The following is a 19,274-nucleotide window of genomic DNA, read 5'->3' as shown; positions in this document are numbered from 1 at the left end:
GCATATCTCCTAAAGAAAGGCTACTTGAAAGACATAATCCAGCAGCCAAAGAACAAAGATGAAGGACAAAACAAGAGAGACCCTCCTCCTCCTCCTCCCATCTATGAAGTCAAATTCATAAATGGAGGATCAGAAATCTGTGGACTGACCAGCTCAGCCGCCAAAAGAATATCCAGGGAATCCAGACTCCAACCTCCTCCCAGGCCAAAGTCATTTCCTGCTATTACCTTTGATGACTCGGATTTGCAAGGAATATCAGATCTACACCATGACAGCCTGGTAATCACCATGCAAATCGGTACAGCAAAGGTGTCAAGAATCCTGATAGACGGAGGCAGCTCAATCAACCTGGTGATGCTTGACGTCCTTAAAGCTATGAAGATAGACGAAGGGAAGATCATCAAAAAATCCAGCGTCCTGGTTGGATTCAGTGGAGAAACAAAGAACACCTTGGGAGAAATCAGCTTGCCTACCTATGTGGAAGGCGTGGCTTCATATGAGATATTTGGAGTAATGGATTGCCTGTCCTCGTATAATGTAATCCTGGGCAGACCATGGATCCACAATGTCAAAGCAATCCCATCAACATACCATCAATGCGTAAAAATTCCAACAGAATGGGGGATAACCACCATCAGAGGAGAACAAAGGACGGCTCAGGAATGTTACACTCAGGCTTTGAAACCCTCAAAGTCAGGTAAGTCCCTTGCATAGCAATTAAAGTCACTGTCGTCAGGGAAGAATTTATAGCACAAACACAGATGGAAACAGGAGAAGTCACATTAGATCCAGAATTCCCGACGAGGAAGAAAGTACTTGTAGGGTCGATGCACCGACTCAATCGGACCAAATCTGGTCGACTTTCTTAAAACTAAAATGTCTTGTTTTGCTTGGTCACATTTTGATATGACTGGTATAGATGTTGATGTTATTACTCATAAGTTGAACATTGACAAATCTTTTAAGCCCTGTACAAAAAAAAAGAAGAAAATTTCTTTGCAGAGAGGCATGAAATCATCAACCAAGAAGTTGACAAGCCACTGGACATGGGAATGATCGGGAAGTAATGTACCCCGACCGGCTTGCAAACGTGGTAGTCGTCCAAAAGAAAAATGGCAAATGGAGAGTCCGCGTAGATTACACCGACTTAAACAAAGCCTGCCCAAAAGATCCATTTCCCCTACCACACATCGATGCAATGGTAGATGCCACTGCAGGCCACAAAATGTTGACATTCATGGATGCCTCCAGCGGATTCAATCAGATAAAAATGCACCCAGCAGACCAGGAAAGCACAACTTTCATCACTGAAAGAGGTATATATTGTTATCTTGTTATGCCCTTTGGATTAAAAATGCAGGTGCAACCTACCAAAGGCTAGTCAACATGATGTTCAAGAGATCGGATAGGAGACACCATGGAAGTCTACATAGATGATATGGTAGTCAAATCGAAAAAGGCAGAAGACCACGTCAAAGACCTGGAAGTAGCCTTTCAAATACTGGAAAAATTTAATATGAAGCTCAACCCACAAAAATGCCACTTGAGTCTCAAAGCAGGCAAATTCTGGGCTACATGGTGACAAAAAGAGGAATAGAAGCCAGACCTGAACAGATCAAAGCTATCCTGGAGCTAGAACCGCCAAAGACAGTCAAAGACATACAAAAGTCGATGGAAGGATAGCGATACTGAACAGTTCATTTCAAGATCATCATAAAGATGCAAATCGTTTTATAACCTGCTAAGGAAAAACAAGGACTTCCAATGGACCCCCGATCATCAGTCGCCTTTGAAGACTTGAAAATATACCTATCCTCCCCCCTTGCTTTGGCAAAACCGGTCAAAGATGAACCCCGACAAGTATACCATCACCACGTAAATCGCTATCGGTGCAGTCCTGGTCAAAGAAGCAGACGGACAACAACACCCTGTCTACTATGTAAGTAAAAGTCTCATGGATGCGAGAGATCGGTATGGCTTACCCGAAAAATATGTTTTAGCTTTAATTATGAGTTGCACAAAATTGAGACCATATTTTGAAAGCCACCCAATAATAGTCAGAACCAATCTCCCTATCAAATCAGACTTAGGAAACCGTAATTGTCCTGGACGAATGTGCAAATGGTCATCCCGTCCTAAGCACATACAATATAACATTTGAACCAAGGACAAGACAATTAAGTCACAAGCACTAGCAGACTTTGTGGTCGATTTTAGTCCGACCCTAGAACCCGACCTAATAAAAGAAGTAAATAAACCGACCAAACGACCAAACAGGACCTAGAATGGACCCTATTTGTCGATGGAGCAGCCAACACGAGGGGTACAGGCCTAGGAGTAGTACTAAAATCGCCACAGGGGGATAAGATAGTACAGGCTATAATTTTGTGCATTTGAGGCCACCAACAATGAGGCAGAATATGAAGCCCTAATAGCCGGATTAAAGGTATGTGTTGACCTTGGTGTGCAAAACTTAAAGGTACGTACTGATTCCCTCCTCATCTCCAACCAAGTAAATGGGATATATACTGCAAAAGACCCCAAAATGATGCTTTATCTAGATGTTGTTCAAATGCTAAAATCAAAATTTTGCAATTTCATTATTGACCAAATTCCGAGGGACTTGAATACCCAGGCCGATGCTCTAGCCGGCCTAGGATCCAACTTCAGCCCCCTAGACTTCGACAAAATACCCATTGTACATTTACTAGAACCTGCAATAAATAAACAAGATGAAAGTTTCCCAATCTATATTGCTAATTCCTGGACAAAACCTTACTATGACTGGCTACAACAGGGAACCATTCCCTTAAATAAGCAAGATGCCAGAGCACTAAAAATAAAAGCTGCTTCATATACTATTATTGACAACGTGCTTTTTAAGAAATCGCAGGCTGGGCCGTACCTCAGATGCCTGGAACCACAGGAAGCTGAACAGATATTATCAGAAATCCATGAAGGATACTGTGGGAATCACAAAGGTGGAAGAAGCCTGGCAAGCAAAGTACTCAGAACAGGATATTATTGGCCCACCTTGAGAGCCGATTGCCTGGATTTTAGCTCTAAATGCAAAGCTTGTCGATTCATGGACCATATATCCATCACCATCCGAAGAACTACATTCCATATCCGCACTGGCCATTTATGAAGTGGGGCATGGATATAGTAGGAAAACTACCTCAAGCACCCGGACAGAAAGTTTTCATGCTAGCAATGACTGATTACTTCTCCAAGTGGATAGAAGCTGAATCATACAGGCAAGTCAAGGAAAAGGATGTCATAGCATTCATCAAACACAACATCATATGTAGATATGGCATCCCCTCTGAAATAGTATGCGACAATGGCACACAATTTGTGGGAAAAAGAACAAGACCTTCTCGTGCTCAATGGAACATCAACTGTAACATCCACACCAGGATATCCAAAAGCCAACGGTCAGGCGAGAATCCAAAGTAATAAAGTGGTAATCACCTGCATAAAGAAAAAGCTGGAAAGAAGAAAAGGTAGATGGGTCAAGAGCTCCCCCCGGTCCTTTGGGGTGTGTGAACCACGCCTAAAACATCCACCGGCCAAACCCCTACTCCTTGGTCTATGGATGTGAAGCAGTAATCCCGGCTGAGGTGGACATTCCATCAGCCAGATGTAGCCTGAACACAACAACAAACAATATACCTCTAATGGAGGATAGCCTGGACTTAACAGAAGAGCTAAGAGATGCAGCAAGCATTAGATTAGCAGCATATCAGCAAAGAGTAGCGAGAAGCTACAACAAGACTGTCAAAGCCAGAGTATTCAGGGTAGGAGAACTTGTCCTCAGGAAAGTCTTCCAAAACACAAAAGAAAAGAATGCTGGCAAATTGGCCCCAACACGGGAAGGCCCCTACCCGATTGATTCAATAGTCGGCCGGGGGAGCTTATAGATTATGAGACTCGGACGGCGAAATGATCCCAAGAGCCTGGAATATTACACATTTAAAACTATTTCACATGTAGAATATATCGCACAATCCAGGTATAACTTTTTTACTTTAAACACTTCTTGCCTGAAAACTACATGTATGATACTTGCAGTTATATGAATAAATGCCATATATGATTTCTTCAAATTATGTGCCCAAGTACTTATCTATGTTCTCATATTTACTTAGTGAAATCTCCAACACTTGTTTTACATATTGCATCTTATTTAAAACAAATCTTAAAGATTGGGGGCCACCCCCACCAAATATCCAACTGATATCCAAAATTCAGTTGCAAAACAGGCCTTCAAATATTGAGCTCAACATAACATACAAACCTGGAAAATCTATTCCTAGACTGTATGACATAAATGGGTCATAAGCCCTCCAGACAGGCAAGGGACATAAGCCCTCCGCATGTGCAACAACCCCACCCATAACACATTAAATCGCGAGATCAAGGCCTGGCGCCGATCCAGTCGAATAAGCGGCAGATCCAGACATGTCCAACATCACAAAAGTACCTTGTCAAAACACAAAAAGAAACAAAACAAAGACCAAATATTTATTCACCCAAAATAATTGGTCCTACCTAATAACCATCCATTCCAGGGACATTCCCCCTGGATGGGCCAAAATTAAAAATTGATAAATATTCATTCCAGGGACATTCCCCCTGGATAGACCAAAACCCAAAAGAAAAAACTAAGCTACTTTTGAGCCAGTAACCGACTCACAACCATCCACCATTTCCTGATCACCTGACTTTGCCTTGGAAGGAGGAGAATCCACTTCTTCTTCTTGACCCATACTGGCCAAATCAGGATACTGAGTGTCCAAAGCCATCTCATCCCGGTCCGGATCCCAATTAGCCCGGTCAGATTCTGGATCTCTCATAGCATCAACCCGGCCTTTCCCGAAGAAGTATTGAGCAGCATCAGCCAACCTCGCCTCCACCAATTCTTTTTCAGCAGCAAGCTCCTCATTCTTTCTCAACTGATCCTGCATTGCCTGCTTCTCAGCCTCCAACTCCAGCCTGACAGCCTTCTCAGCATTTTTCGCAGCCACCTCACAAACTATAGCAGCCCTGGTTGACTCCTCAGCTGCCGCCAATCGAGATTGAGTACTACTTCATTTCCCCTGGATGTGTGCAGGTCACGGTTAAGTTTATCCAGTTTTTCCTCCAAACTAGAAACCCTGGCCTGGGCATCCCTAAGCTGACAAGCAGTAGCCAGCCCGGCATCCAACCCCTACATACATACGAAATCAATTAGCCAAATACAAGGTAAAACAAAAAGCACATAAACAATTAAAAACATCCCTTTACAACTAACCTCCCTAGCCTGGGAAGCAAGTTCAGCAGCCCTTGTTACAAGAGAAGTCAGAATAGAAACCACCCTGGTAGACGACTCAAGGGTACTAGCAGACAATAGCTGGTTGCTCATCTTTGCAGAAAACTCATCTATCCGAGCCCGGGCATCATCCATGTCATCAATCCTAGCAGGCACTTGCCTTATACTCCTGATTGGCTGAGCCGGGATAGGCTGTTTCTCTCCTTCCTCCTCTGCCAAGGTATCATCTTCCCTCTTTCTTTTCTGAGCCTGGACAATCTCCGGTGAAATTACCCTGGGAAGATCTTGAAGAGGCTGAATCTCAGAAACCAGGATATCAAGCGTTTTGTCGCTCCCACTAGCCTCCCGGCTCTTGGACATTCAAAGCAATCCTAGCCACCCCAGCCTTCAAATCCTTTGCAGAAAAGCTGGCCAGCCTAGCAGAAGACCTAAATACTGAATATATAAAAATATACGTGAATATCAAGCAAAGAACGACAGGAAGATAACGGCCAACATAAAAGCATACGAAGACGTACAGAAAGAGCAAAGAGAACTAGGCTTGCCTTTGGGTACTCGACCCCGATCGGCTTGGTCTTCATATACCGGGGCAACAACTCCCTACCCAAACTAGTTGGCCAGGTCCTGTCCTCCTCAGAAATAGCAAGGAAAGCTTCTATCCCGGAAATGACCTCCTCATCAAGGGGATCACAACTCCAATCGGGAGCCGCAAAAAAACCGTCAAAGTTACGGTAAGAATCAGAATCCATTAATTTCATATAATATATATTGCAAAATAAGAAAGTACAAGGAACCTACCACTCTCCAAGGGAGGATATCTCAAATAATCAAAGCCCGATCCCAAAGCCTCGGTCAGGACAAACGGAAAGTCTTTGCCCAATTCTTATCATCTCCGAATCCAGGTTAGTAATTAATGGAGACATTTTCGATTTTATTCTCAAATTAAAACGACCATCAACAGGATTTTTCATATGATAAACTGCCTTGATATCATTAATAGTAATTACAAGATTATGTTTAGCACATAAATTTTCAATAGAATGGACAAGTTTCCAAACCATTGGCATAATCTGAAAAGGTGACACCTCCATAGCACGAATGGTATCAATCATCAAGGGAGTAAAAGGTAACTTACAGCCTGCTTTGAACGCCCATTCAAAAATACAGAACCAGCCAGGTGATACCCGATTAGCCCCGACCGGACAAGACTCGAGGATCCATACCTCGAGATTCGGGAATTATTTTCTTCTCCCTTAGAATCTTGTCATAGTTTGTTTTTAGTAAATTCTCCTCAGGGAAAGAAGAATCCAGAGATTAAAGAGCAGTAAATACAGAATCCTGATACTTGAAAGCCACAGCACGAGCAGGAGGGTCAATTTCCCTTACCTCCTCCTCTTGGGTGTCTGTGTGTTCAGGCTCAGCAGCAGCAGCTCTCTGGGATGCAGGACGTTTTTTGGCTCCCATATTTCTAAGCGTCTGATTTATTATGATTGAAATTGTTGAGAAAATACAAAATAGCAGAACAGGATTACTGAGAAGAAGGGAAGAATTTCAGAAAAATTTCAGAAGAATTTCAGAAGAATATTCAGCAAAGAAAGTGGAAGAAATTTGGTGAAAAATAACCTTGCCCTAAATACCGTATTTATAGGAGATGAATAACGGCATGAAAAACCTAGGAATTGCAAAACTGTCAGCATGATGTCATTTAGCCGTTGCAGTGTTCAACGGTAAGTAGGAGTCTAAGAGTCACTGAATAAATATGACTCTTCTTATTGTTCAACCCGGTAAAATTGACATCTCACCCCTGGCCGGATCCAGCACGGGTAAAATGTCAAGGGGCAATTGTTAGGCCCAGTTTAGCCTGGTCTGACCATAACCTGGCCTAACTTAACAAGGCTGATTGATTAAGACGAGGACCGGACAAATCTAACTGTTATCTAGCTGTTGAGAAATATTACAACAAGCAGGCCACTAAATCCTGGAAGAAGAGCCTGATGGTCGGTATGGAATAGCTTGGCAGAGTATTGAAGCAGGCCGGATTAAGAAGATAAACAAGAAATATAATTGTATGAGTCAAATAACCGTGCCCTATTCTCAAGGAAGACCAAGTCCAAACTTAAAACTATATAATCTATGAATTTGGACGGAAAGAAGAGGAAAAGGCTATAAATTGGTTGAGATTGGAACGGGTCAAGCGAGGAAATAGGGAGCATGCCCTATTAATCCGGCAACAGCTCCTATAATGGAGAAAGACGTTGAAGAAAAAGGCAACGGTAGCATTTGTAGAACTATAAATAGCAGAATCTAATAATTGTAAGATCATTCATAATCAGTCAGTGATTTACACTTTATCCCTCATTTCTATTCCTGATTATTTAATTACACACGCAAGATTGTACTCAGTTTATCAAAATAATACAAACTCTGTTCTTTATACTTAGTCATTCTTTCTTGTTTATCTAAATATTCAAAGCCTATAGAACTAGATACCCAAATCACTCTTTTATTAAGCCGGACCCGTTCAGGGAAAATCCTGCTAAAACAATATATATATATATATATATATATATATTAAAAAAAATAGGCCACTAATTAAACATTTGTAACATAATACTTACATCTACAGCCGCAGCTTTAAACTCATCGTCATCTTCAACACCGGGGGGGGAGGGGGGAGTTCAATCTGAATAAACTTCTTATCGGGTGTTGTACCCGACGTTGAAATCAGAAGAGGCGTAGGGCTTGCCAATGGCGCCTTGGGCGCGCCAGCTATGGCCAACATCGTATTACCAGTGTCCTTCTCATCAGGGGTCTTGTTCTGACATCGGGGGTACTTCACCTTGGACAAAGTTAGTCGACCCAATGGACCCACGTCCAGCTCATCCTTTAACCTCTTCGATAAAGTCTTCAGATCCCAATGCTGAATAAGTGGAAGGCCGTCTGGGCAACTCCTACCACGGTAATCATACCGCTGAAAATAAGTAATTATATGGAAAGGGATACAACCAAGCAGATGTGACTGCACGCTGCGAGCCTCAGCTGCAGCATTAGCTAAACATTCTAATACATATGAGCACCAGTCATACTCCGGTATGGCACTCATATCTTCAATCACTTTCAAAAGTTTCATTGCAATGTCATTGTTCAATGTCGGCGCAAGGAATGATGAAATGCTAAGCAGCACAAACAGGCGGCAGAATTCATCCCCTCCATCTTTGAATTGCTTTGACTCAATATAATTGAAGACGTCTCCTAAAGGAATAGAATCAGAATTTGATTTCACTTTGAACGTTTTGCGCCACAGTTGTTTTATGCGCACATATTTTTCATCTTTAGCACCAGGCATATGTCCAGTAGGTACTATATCCATCTCTCTCTCACCAACAGGTAACATGAAATAGTCATAGACATCATACTTAGTAACCATAAACTCCTTCAACTCCGACGCCCGGAAAACATAAGAATCATCGCTGAAAGCCTCGAGAAATTCAGGAACATGTGAAAGCGGGAAAGTTCTGAGTTTAAGATGAAGCAGCCCCCCAAACCCAATCCTCTGTACAGCGGCTCGTTGAGCAATGCTAAGCTTACTAATAAGCTTGTGAAGCCTGTTGGGGCGACACTTAACGGAAACAGTAGGGGTAACTTGTGGTTGTTCTTCGTTTTGTGTAGTTCTCCATCGATACCATCCGAATCAGAAAAAAAAGTACATAAGAAATGCACAATATCAGTCAACCTATAACAGTCTACACATTTACATTTACACTTACTCTATCCTCACATTTACACTTCCAGTATCTTCACATTTACACATCCAATTTAGTCAGATTTACACTTTATTTGTTCACATTTACACTTCTCCTATCCTCACATTTACACTTCCAGTATCTTCACATTTACACTTCCAATTTAGTCAGATTTACACTTTAAGTGTTCACATTTACGCTTACTCTATCCTCACATTTACACTTCAAGTATCTTCACATTTACACTTTCAATTTAGTCAGATTTACCCTTTATTTGTTCACATTTACAATTTCCTACCCTCACATTTACACTTCTATTAACTTCACATTTACACTTCTAATTTAGTCAAATTTACAGTTTATGTGTTCACATTTACACTTACTCTATCCTCACATTTACACTTCCAGTATCTTCACATTTACAGTTCCAATTTAGTCAGATTTACACTTTAAGTGTTCACATTTACTCTTACTCTATCCTCACATTTACACTTTTAGTATCTTCACATTTACACTTCCAATTTAGTCAGATTTACCCTTTATTTGTTCACATTTACAATTCTCCTACCCTCACATTTACACTTCCAAGTATCTTCACATTTACACTTCCAATTTAGTCGATTTACACTTTATTTGTTCACATTTACACTTCTCTTATATTCACATTTACACTTTCTATTTGTTCACATTTACACTTCTTTTTGGTTCACATTTACACTTGGGCTGTCCTCACATTCACAGTCCCAATTACATCGCATTTACAATCCCTAAAAACAGGCTCGATTGAAACCCTAACAAATACATTCACACTACCCATCAGTTCAGATTTACACAATCAATTAATTAGCAATTCAAAGAGTATAATATTTACACTACCCACTTAGAATTAAATTCAAACATGCTAATGAATCAAAATGTTTATGGATAATCAAATATAATAAAAATCACATAAATTTAAGCATGCAATAAAATCATAAACTCATAAATAACAAAATACAAAAATGAAATAACCCCAATATAACAATTACGACTCAAGGATAATTTACAAATTTAAAAAATTACAACAAAGAAAAGAATAAAGGATGATCAATGAATTACCTTCAAAGTGAGGTAAAGAAACAAAGATAGGAACTACGAGCGGTTGAATGGGATAAAATATAGAGAAGAAAATGGATTTGTTGTATTTGGTAAGGAAGAGGATATGTAGAAAAGAAAATGGAAGAAATGTGAGATGAAAGACAGGAATTAGTAAGGACGGTTTTTTGAAATTATTAGAGGAGTTGTATGAGATAGTGGAGGGAAGTTGAATAACGTGCGTATGACTGATGGAGGAACAAACATGCAGAATTTGAACAGTAAGTCTATCACCTTAAGGAGAGAGGTAAATACTCTACATATTATTATAATGTTATAAGTTGCTTTTTAGTGTAGTCTTAGTCATTCATCCTCACAATCTAAGGGCTCTAAATAGGACTTATGGACTCAATGACTTAAGGTGGACTCATTAGATCTCATTTCTCTCTCTCTCTCTCTCTATATATATATATATATATATATATATATATATATATATATATATATATATATATATATATATATATATATATATATATATATATATATATATATATATATATATATTGATGGGGCATATTTCGCACCATTGGCCGACCGAGTCAACATATTGAGCAAGGTCAAAGATATCCACAGCAAGTCAACGTATTAGACAGCCTAACCGACGCAGCCTGTCGGCTTGTCACTTGGGTCTCGGCTAGGCAACCAGCCAGCCGGGAGACATATCCGCGTACTCATATGCAAGACCCCTCGGCATGCCATGGGTCCCTCGGCCGAGGGTAGAACAGTCTTTCCACCGGCTCTGCCACTTGGCCACTACGTGACAAAAGGTGAAAGTCTATAAATACTTCTCAATCCTCATTGAGAAAACGATCCAATAATCCACAATTCATCCATAAAACTCACTATTAATCTGGTATTAACTCCCTTATCTCTCTACAATATACTTTGCCAAGTAACACACAACTTAATCTCTTTAAGTTTACTGACTTGAGCGTCGGAGTGAGTACGCTCGGTACCAAGCCGAGCCCTCAGTTTGTTCATTGTTTCAGGAGAGGCCGAAAGGAAGAGTCAAGCAAAGACGTCATTCAACAAGCTTACGTGGTAACAAATCCTGCTCCGGAATCACCTCCCGGAACAATTGGCGCCGTCTGTGGGAAAATTAGATACTAAAAGCTAGTCACCTACCTTTAAAAAAAAACAACCAAAAAAACCATTCAAAGAGCTAAGATGTCAAAACAACAAGAAGTAATTGTGAGTGACGAAACCGCATTCTACCAGGATGAAACGATTCCTAATTCTGAGATCGGGCAGTCCCCCACCGGCCGAGTGATTGAGTCGGTGAAGTACGGGATGCCAAGAGAGCCAGAAACACCGCTGCCCACCGACCAAGTCACTGTCATGGGACATGTGGTTGATGCAGCCAAATTGAAGCTATTCCTGGACCTAATGGGTAGTACGCCGATCACCCATGTTACGACGGCGGTGACGGCAGCGCACCCTAAGGTGACCAGGGCCAATAAAGTGGCTCCGAACAACTTGACCGGAGCAATACAACAAGCTGGGCATGCAAGGACACCGGCGGTGCCCGTGCTGCCAGTGGCAGACCAAAGTCCTTCCCCCCCTCGCGGGAGGACAGCGTCGCCGCGGCACCAACGAGGCCACCCCCGAAGAAGTGAAGAAAGAAGTCCGACTCTCCAAAGTCGGACAACAAGAAGCCCTTCCCGCCACGGGGAGAGAAGCCGGACTAGGATTGCGAGGAGCCGATCGCCACGTGTCATTCGGCACGTGGTCAGACAGCCCCTCAATGCCTATGTCCTCGAAGTCTCCGTGCCAACCAAACTAAAGCTGCCGACCCTATCATACAAAGGGGACAGTGACCCAACCGACCACGCCGAGGCTTTCGAGTCTTACATGTCGGTATGGGTGCAGCCTGATGAGGTATGGTGCCGAGTCTTCCCAACAACCCTGCATGGGATGGCCCAGAGTTGGTACAAGGGGCTGCCTAATGGTTCGGTATACTGCTACGCCGACCTAAGGGATAACTTCATAGCCCAGTACGCCTGCAACAAGAGAAGGGCCGTGGAGACATCGGATCTCCTCACTATCCGACAGGGGGAGGACGAGTCTCTACGAAGCTATGTGAAGAGGTTCGACGCAAAAGCTCAGCAGATCCGTGAGCTGAACACCGAACTGGCGGCCTTCGCACTGATGAAAGGCCTCCCGAAAGGCCAGCACAAAAATGAGCTAATCAAGTGCGAGGACCTCAACCTGGACTCCGCCAGAAAGATGGCCGACCGAGCCGTAAAGGTGGAGGATTACCACAAGACCTGGGTAGGCCACAGTGAAGCTAGGCACCCGAGAAAGGAGGAGCCGGGAGAATGTCGATGAAGGTCGCCGTGACATGAATCGGTCAAGGCCTCGAGAGATTTAACAGAAGCGAGAACTCGGCGGGCGCCGGGGAGTTCGGGACCATACACCCGGAAGCGGTACAACGGTCTCACCCCCTGGTCAAATCACCGGCCGAGGTCTTTGCCCGAAGCAAGAATGAAGGGCGAAGTGGGCAAGACCCCCAAGACGAGGGGGAAGGCGACGCAAGCCAATTTTGCGATTACCACGGCCAGACCGGCCATAAGACCGACAACGTCGGCATCGAAGAATGCCATCGAGGAGGCGATCCGAAAGGGGGCCCTCGGCAAGTACGTAGGTGGGGCCCCGGAAACGAGCTCCGACGGGGCGAATAGGAAATCAGTATTCCAGAGGATGGGAGTGATCCAGGTTGTTATCGGAGGAAACGAGAACGGAGGGTCATCTAATGGGCACAAACGGCACCTAAATGAGCTTTACCAAGCCATCAACTTTGTGCCCACCACAGCGATCCCCGTTTCCACCGTCCCCGATATAACCATCGGAAAGAAAGACTACGAAGGAGTCGTAGCCCGCAGATGACGACCCGGTAGTCCACCTGGACATAGCCAACCACTTGGTTAAGAGGTGCCTAATTGATACAGGCGCCTACACAAACATCATGTTCAGGGAATGCTTTCTCAATCTCGGTCTGAAGATTGAAGACCTAAGTCGCTGCACCAACCCGCTGTACAACTTCTCTGGGGCCGGCCTGGTACCCCTGGGGTCAATCAGACTGCCGGTGATGTTCGGCCAAGACGACGCGGATAAGAATGTTTTTTCTAAGTTTGTGGTGATTGATGGTTCGTCCGCCTACAATGTTCTGATAGGCCGGGTTACTTTGAGCGAGGCCGATGCTGTAATGTCCATCCGGGCCCTGACATTGATGTATGTCTCGGACCGGGGGGAGGCACAAAAGCTCGTCTCAAAGGACGAGAGAGACGAAATTGTCAATGTCCAAATATCTGCCAGAGGGTGTAACATGCAATCCCTCAAAGTGGCGAAGAAATCAGAGAAAGGGAAGAGCCCATCCTTACAACAGGAGGGTGATCCGATGAACACCGTCGGCATGGTCGAAGGAGCCGAGACCGAGCAAGTGGAAATTGACCAGACGCACCGTAATCGTGCGTCGGTGTCGGCCTGGAGCCAAAATTCGAGCCGATCTCCTAGACCCGCCGAGGAAGAACAAAGACGTCTTCGCGTACTCAGCCGCCGAGATGCCAGGCGTGAGCCGAGAGGTGATCGTTCACAAGCTGAACGTGCTCTCCACCGCTCGCCCTATCAAGCAGAAGATGAGGAACTTCTCGGCCGAGAAAGATGAGGCCATCAAGGCCGAGGTAGACAAATTATTAGAGGCAGGCTTTATCATGCCTTGTACTTACCCTGAGTGGCTTGCAAATGTTGTAATGGTGAAGAAGTCATCAGGGGGGTGGAGGATGTGTGTTGATTTTACAAATCTTAATAAAGCATGCCCTAAAGATTGCTATCCCTTGCCTCGAATAGATAGCTTAATTGACGCAACGGCAGGCTACACTATGCTAAGCCTGCTAGACGCCTTCTCGGGTACCATCGGTATTCATGGTCAAGAAGACATGCCTAAGTGCGCATTCATCACCATACACGGCACATACATGTATAAAATGATGTCGTTCGGTTTGAAAAACGCTGGCGCAACTTACACTAGGCTGGTGGACAAAGTGTTTCAAGATCAAAAAGGGCGAAACATCGAGGCTTAAGTCGACGATGCTATTGTAAAAAGCAAGTCTGACAGCGAGCACTTGGCCGACTTGAGCGAAACATTTTGTTCACTAAGGAAATACAAGATGAAACTTAACCCAATGAAATGCAACTTCGTTGTCCGGGCAGGTAAGTTCCTCGGCGTGCTAGTCAGCGCCAGGGGAATTGATGCCAAGCCAGAGAAAGTCCAAGCAATACTGGACCTACCGGAGCCGAGGAATCGAAAAGAGGTTATGATGTTGACCGGAGGATGGCGGCTCTCGCCCGTTTCATCTCTCGGTCAGCCGACAAGAGCACCCCATTCTTCAAAGTGTTGAAGGGGAATAAAGACTTCAGCTGGGGGGAGGAACAGAGCACAGCTTTCAGGCAACTGAAAGCTCATCTTCAAACTCTCCCGACCCTGTCCAGGCCGATGCTGGGGGAGACGCTATATCTATACATAGCAGTTACCTCGGCCACGGTCAGTGCCATAATCGTCAGAGAAGAAGACAAGCAGCAACACCCAATCTACTTTATCAGCCATACACTGCTGGCCGCCGAAAGAAATTACCCACTGATCGAAAAAGCAGCCTTTGTTGTCGTCGTTGCCGCAAGGAAACTGAAACCTTACTTCGACGCACACCCCGTGACGGTCCTAACCGACCAGCCATTGGAGAAAGCATTGGAAAAATTCGAAAAATCCGGCAGGCTCATCAAATGGGCAGTAGAGCTATCCGGCTTCGGCATTCAGTACAAACCGAGGCCCTCGATAAAGGGGCAGGCACTTGCAGACTTCCTGGCCGAGTGCACATACCAAGAAGAACCAAATCCCGGAGTGTGGGAAGTATACACCGACGGGTCCTCCACGGCGAACAGCTCAGGAGCCGGCATCCTTATCATCAGCCCAAACGGGGACGAGTTTGAGTACGCCTTGAAGTTTACCTTCTCGGCCTCAAACAATGAATCCGAATACGAGGCGGTGATAACTGGAGTCGAGCTAGCTAGAGCTGCCGGGGCGGAGCATGTTGTGGTGAAAACAGATTCACTCTTAGTCACTAATCAAATCAGAGGAGAGTATGAGGCTCGAGACAACGGGATGGTAAGATACCTGGAAAGGGTAAAAGCTGACACCGCAAAATTGAAATCTTTCCAAATCCAATGCATCCCCAGATCTGAGAACAATCGAGCCGACGCTCTCTCAAAACTTGCCAGTTCAACCATCAAGAATGTCAGCCGAACCGTGCTGGTAGATATCAGGAATGCTAAAAGCATCACTGAGACCGTCGGCATGGTGGGCGACATAGAAGCCGAGACGACGTGGATGACTCCGATAATGAAATACAAACTAACAAAAGAGTTACCGGAGGACCGCAGTCTCTCTCAGAAGATAAGAAGGATCGCCGCAAGGTACTTGGTGTTCGAAGGAGAACTATACAGAAGGTCCGTGATAAGACCACTTTTGAAATGTGTCGGCCCAGCCGACGCGGAGCTCATACTGACAGAGATTCATGAAGTCATCTGTGGACATCACATGGGGGCAAGAACGCTAGCCCACAAAGCTCTCCGAGCCGGCTACTTCTGGCCTACCATGCTTGAGGATTCCAGGGCTAAGACCAAGAAGTGCAAGAATTGTCAGATGTATGCTCCGGTAATACACGCACCTTCCCGAGACCTGCAACCGGTACTTAGTCCCCTGCCATTTGCACAATGGGGGATGGATTTACTAGGACCCTTTCCGACGGCCTCCGGAGGAAGGAAGTACCTGATCGTCGCCGTTGATTACTTCACCAAATGGGTCGGCGTCGCGGTACCGCCAAGACCACGGCGGCCGTAAGAAAGGTAATCTGGGAGAATATCATAACTCGTTTTGGGTTACCCCAAGTCATGGTATTTGACCACGGCCGAGAGTTTTGGAATGACATGGTGATGAACTGGCTAGAAGAGCTCGGTATCAAGTTTGCATACTCTTCCGTCTGCCACCCTCGAGCAACGGGGGCGGCGGAAGCGCTAACAAAACAATCCTAAACGGGCTGAAAAAGAAGGTTGAAGATCTAAAAGGAAGGTGGGTGATGAACTACCGGCGTCCTGTGGTCCCTTAGAACCACGGATAAAGAAGCAACGGGATACAGTCCATTCCACCTTGTCTATGGGTCTGAGGACGTCCTGCCAATTGAAGCAGCGGTGCCGACATTCAGAACGCAAACCATTAACCCAGTTGAAAATGAGGAAGGCCTGAGAGCCTCCCTAGACCTGGTCGAAGAAAGTCGAGACACGGCACGGCTTAACTTGGCAGTGTATCAAAACCGGATGAGAAGAGCATACAACCGTAGGGTCCACAAAAGGGACTTAAGAGTAGAAGATCTAGTCCTAAGGAAGTCGGCCGCAACAAACAAAGGAAACATACATGGTTAAATGACGGCCAACTGGGAAGGACCCTACAAAGTGGTTGAAGAAATGAGGCCGGGTACATACCGGCTGACGGACATGGAGGGTGTTCCTTTGATGAGCCACTGGAACACGGACAACTTAAGGAAATATTTTCTATAACGGCGGAGGTGTCCGAGACCGTTGTGGACACCCCAACGCATGATTACACCTTATGAAGAATAATCCAAGTTTTCCATCAAAATACTTGTCCCCTCCATAGTCATGCCAGAATAGACGCCGCGACCAAAGCCGGGCAGTCACTACCGAAGTATAAAAGCGTATAAGCACTGTTGAGACGCAAATCTGACTGCCTCGGCCAATCCGGGAGTGGCAAGGGAAGCGATCAATATGTCTATAGATACGGAAAGCAGTCGAAACGTAAACTCGGTTGCCTCAGCCAAGGCCGGGAGTGACGAGGGAAACGCGATTTGCCAACAGCAGTTGATACTCGCGAAAGGGACCAACATGCTTAGGAACGTATAAGTACGGTTGAGAAACGCAAATCGGACGCCTCGGCCAGACCGAGAGTGAAAGAGGAAGCGATCAACATGTCTACAGATACAAACGCTGTCGAGCCGTAACCTCGATTGCCTCGGCCAAAGCCGGGAGTAGCGGGGACACAACGACCGATACGCTAACATGTTCACAACGGCGGTTGGGAAGCGCAAATCTGACGCCTCGGCCAGACCGAGAGTGAAGGAGGAAGCGACCGACATGCCAACATGTTTAAAAACGTTAAGTACAGTTGAGATACGCATTCTAACTGCCTCGGCCAAGCCGAAGGTAAAAACGAAAAAAAAAGCGCTCAATTAATAACGAAAGAAGACAACTGAATGAAGGATTGTGATCAAAGCCCCGGCCAAGCCGAGGGCAAATAAACAAACTTTATTAAACATGTTTACAGGTGATACAAGACGAAGACGACGGCCGTCCCCATAGGGATAGCCTTAACACAACCTACCAAAGTTTTACAAAAAACAAAAAAGTACAACAAAAGGTTACAGACATATCATTTGAAGCGCCAAAACGATGGCAGGGAGGAAAGGCTCAATAGTTGGCCCCCGAACAGCTGAAGCTATCTGAAGGACCGGGTGAATCTGGTGACGACCGCCCGTCTCCCTATGCCTGTTTTTGCTCGCCACCGGCAGCAGTAGCAGCATCACCATCAGTGGGCGGCCCAGAAGCCGACTTGGCGGCTTCACCCGCCTTCGCCCTCTCAGCTTCCTCCTTGGCCGCCTTCACCTTTTCGGCATGGGCCGCCTTGGCCGCAGCCTCCTCAGCGGCCTTCTTCGCCTCTGCCTCCTCCGCAGCCTTTGCCTCCGCAGCAGCCGCCTTATCATCAAGCAGCTGGTCAAATTTTTGCCACGGGAAGGAGCCTTCAGGAAAGAGCTCTTTAATTACATCCCTGGTAGCATCCTCAGCCTGGTCCCGGTACGGAGCACACATGTTAGGGATGATGACAGTTTGGAGCGTCTCAATGTCCTTCTCCCTCTGAGCAAGGACAGCCTTTGTGTCCCTGTGCCCCTTCGCCTGAGCCGAATACAGAGACTTCCATTCTTCCCTCTGATTAACCATGGCATCGTAACCTCCCTGAAGCTTCTCTCTCTCCTCCCGCAGCTTAGCGGCGTCGGCCAACGCAACCTCAACCTTGGCTCTCTCGGCTAGGACCCGCTTCTCAGCTTCCTCCTTAAGCTTTCGCTGAGTGAGGAGGTTCTCCCTGGCGGCGACGAAGTCCTTCTTCGCCTTCTCGGCCTCTTCCTTAGAAGCAGCAAGCTCAAGCCTAAGCCGTTCAAGCGCAGGGGCAGCCTCAGCCATGAGCTTTTCTTGCTCCATAATGTGAGCGCCGGCTATTTCAGTCCACTTCGCCAGCTTCCGGGACAACCTTTCACCCTCCGCCGCAATCTGAGCGGGGGTAACCTTCAGGGAGGAGGAGTCGACAGTGGCATTTTTATCGCCCGTCTGCACAGGCCGCTTCTCCGATTGCCGTTCAGTGAGAGGGACAGCCGACAGCGGTTGATCTACAAAAAATTCGGACAAAGCATCCATGTCAACATTCATTGACATGTCAGAAAGCCTGTCATCAGGAATGCCTAATGAACCAGCTAAATATGAGCCATAGGTTAGATCCGTACCAGCCTTGGCCTTCTTGGTTGGAGGACCCTTTTCTTTAACGGCCTCGGTAACAGCGGCAGCAGCAGACGCTGCCTCTTTTCTCTTATTTGAAGGAGGAGGACCCTCCGCAACGGTGACCTCCTCTTCAACATCGACAACCACCACCACCTGCTCCTTTTGGATTACGGGGGCAGAGGATTGAGCTGGGGTTGCCGTCGTAGACGTTGTCTTTGATCTCCGGCGCGGCACGTTACCGGCAATCTGCGCCTGAGCCGCCGTCACATCCATTGCCTTCAACTGCTGGTCCATGAGTTCGTTAGGAGCCGGTCGGCGATCACGTGACTGGGCCTTAGGATGCAGCTTCACAACTCTCCCGTTCTCGTCAAGTCCCAACCTCTGGAGAACGGAGACAGACAGTTCCGGGCCAAATCGGTCTACAAAAGAAACAAAGCAGGAGTTAAACAAAAGAAATAAACCAAGAT

At 45.6% G+C, this 19,274-nt stretch overlaps 1 protein-coding gene across 1 annotated transcript; it reads right to left on the bottom strand.

The window, feature by feature from the left end:
* Window positions 1–5,038: 5,038 nt before the first annotated feature.
* Window positions 5,039–6,778, bottom strand: LOC141640765 (uncharacterized). The gene is made up of 3 exons (XM_074449447.1): window positions 6,647–6,778; window positions 5,297–5,608; window positions 5,039–5,212 (listed from the first exon to the last, which is right to left on the bottom strand). The coding sequence occupies exons 1-3, from the start codon at window positions 6,776–6,778 to the stop codon at window positions 5,039–5,041; spliced, it is 618 nt and encodes a 205-aa protein (XP_074305548.1).
* Between the last annotated feature and the right edge of the window lie 12,496 nt (window positions 6,779–19,274).

Source organism: Silene latifolia, chromosome 2 (genome assembly GCF_048544455.1).
Source record: "Silene latifolia isolate original U9 population chromosome 2, ASM4854445v1, whole genome shotgun sequence".
In the NCBI taxonomy this organism is placed as follows: domain Eukaryota; kingdom Viridiplantae; phylum Streptophyta; class Magnoliopsida; order Caryophyllales; family Caryophyllaceae; genus Silene; species Silene latifolia.
This window is presented reverse-complemented; position numbering and strand designations above follow the sequence as displayed.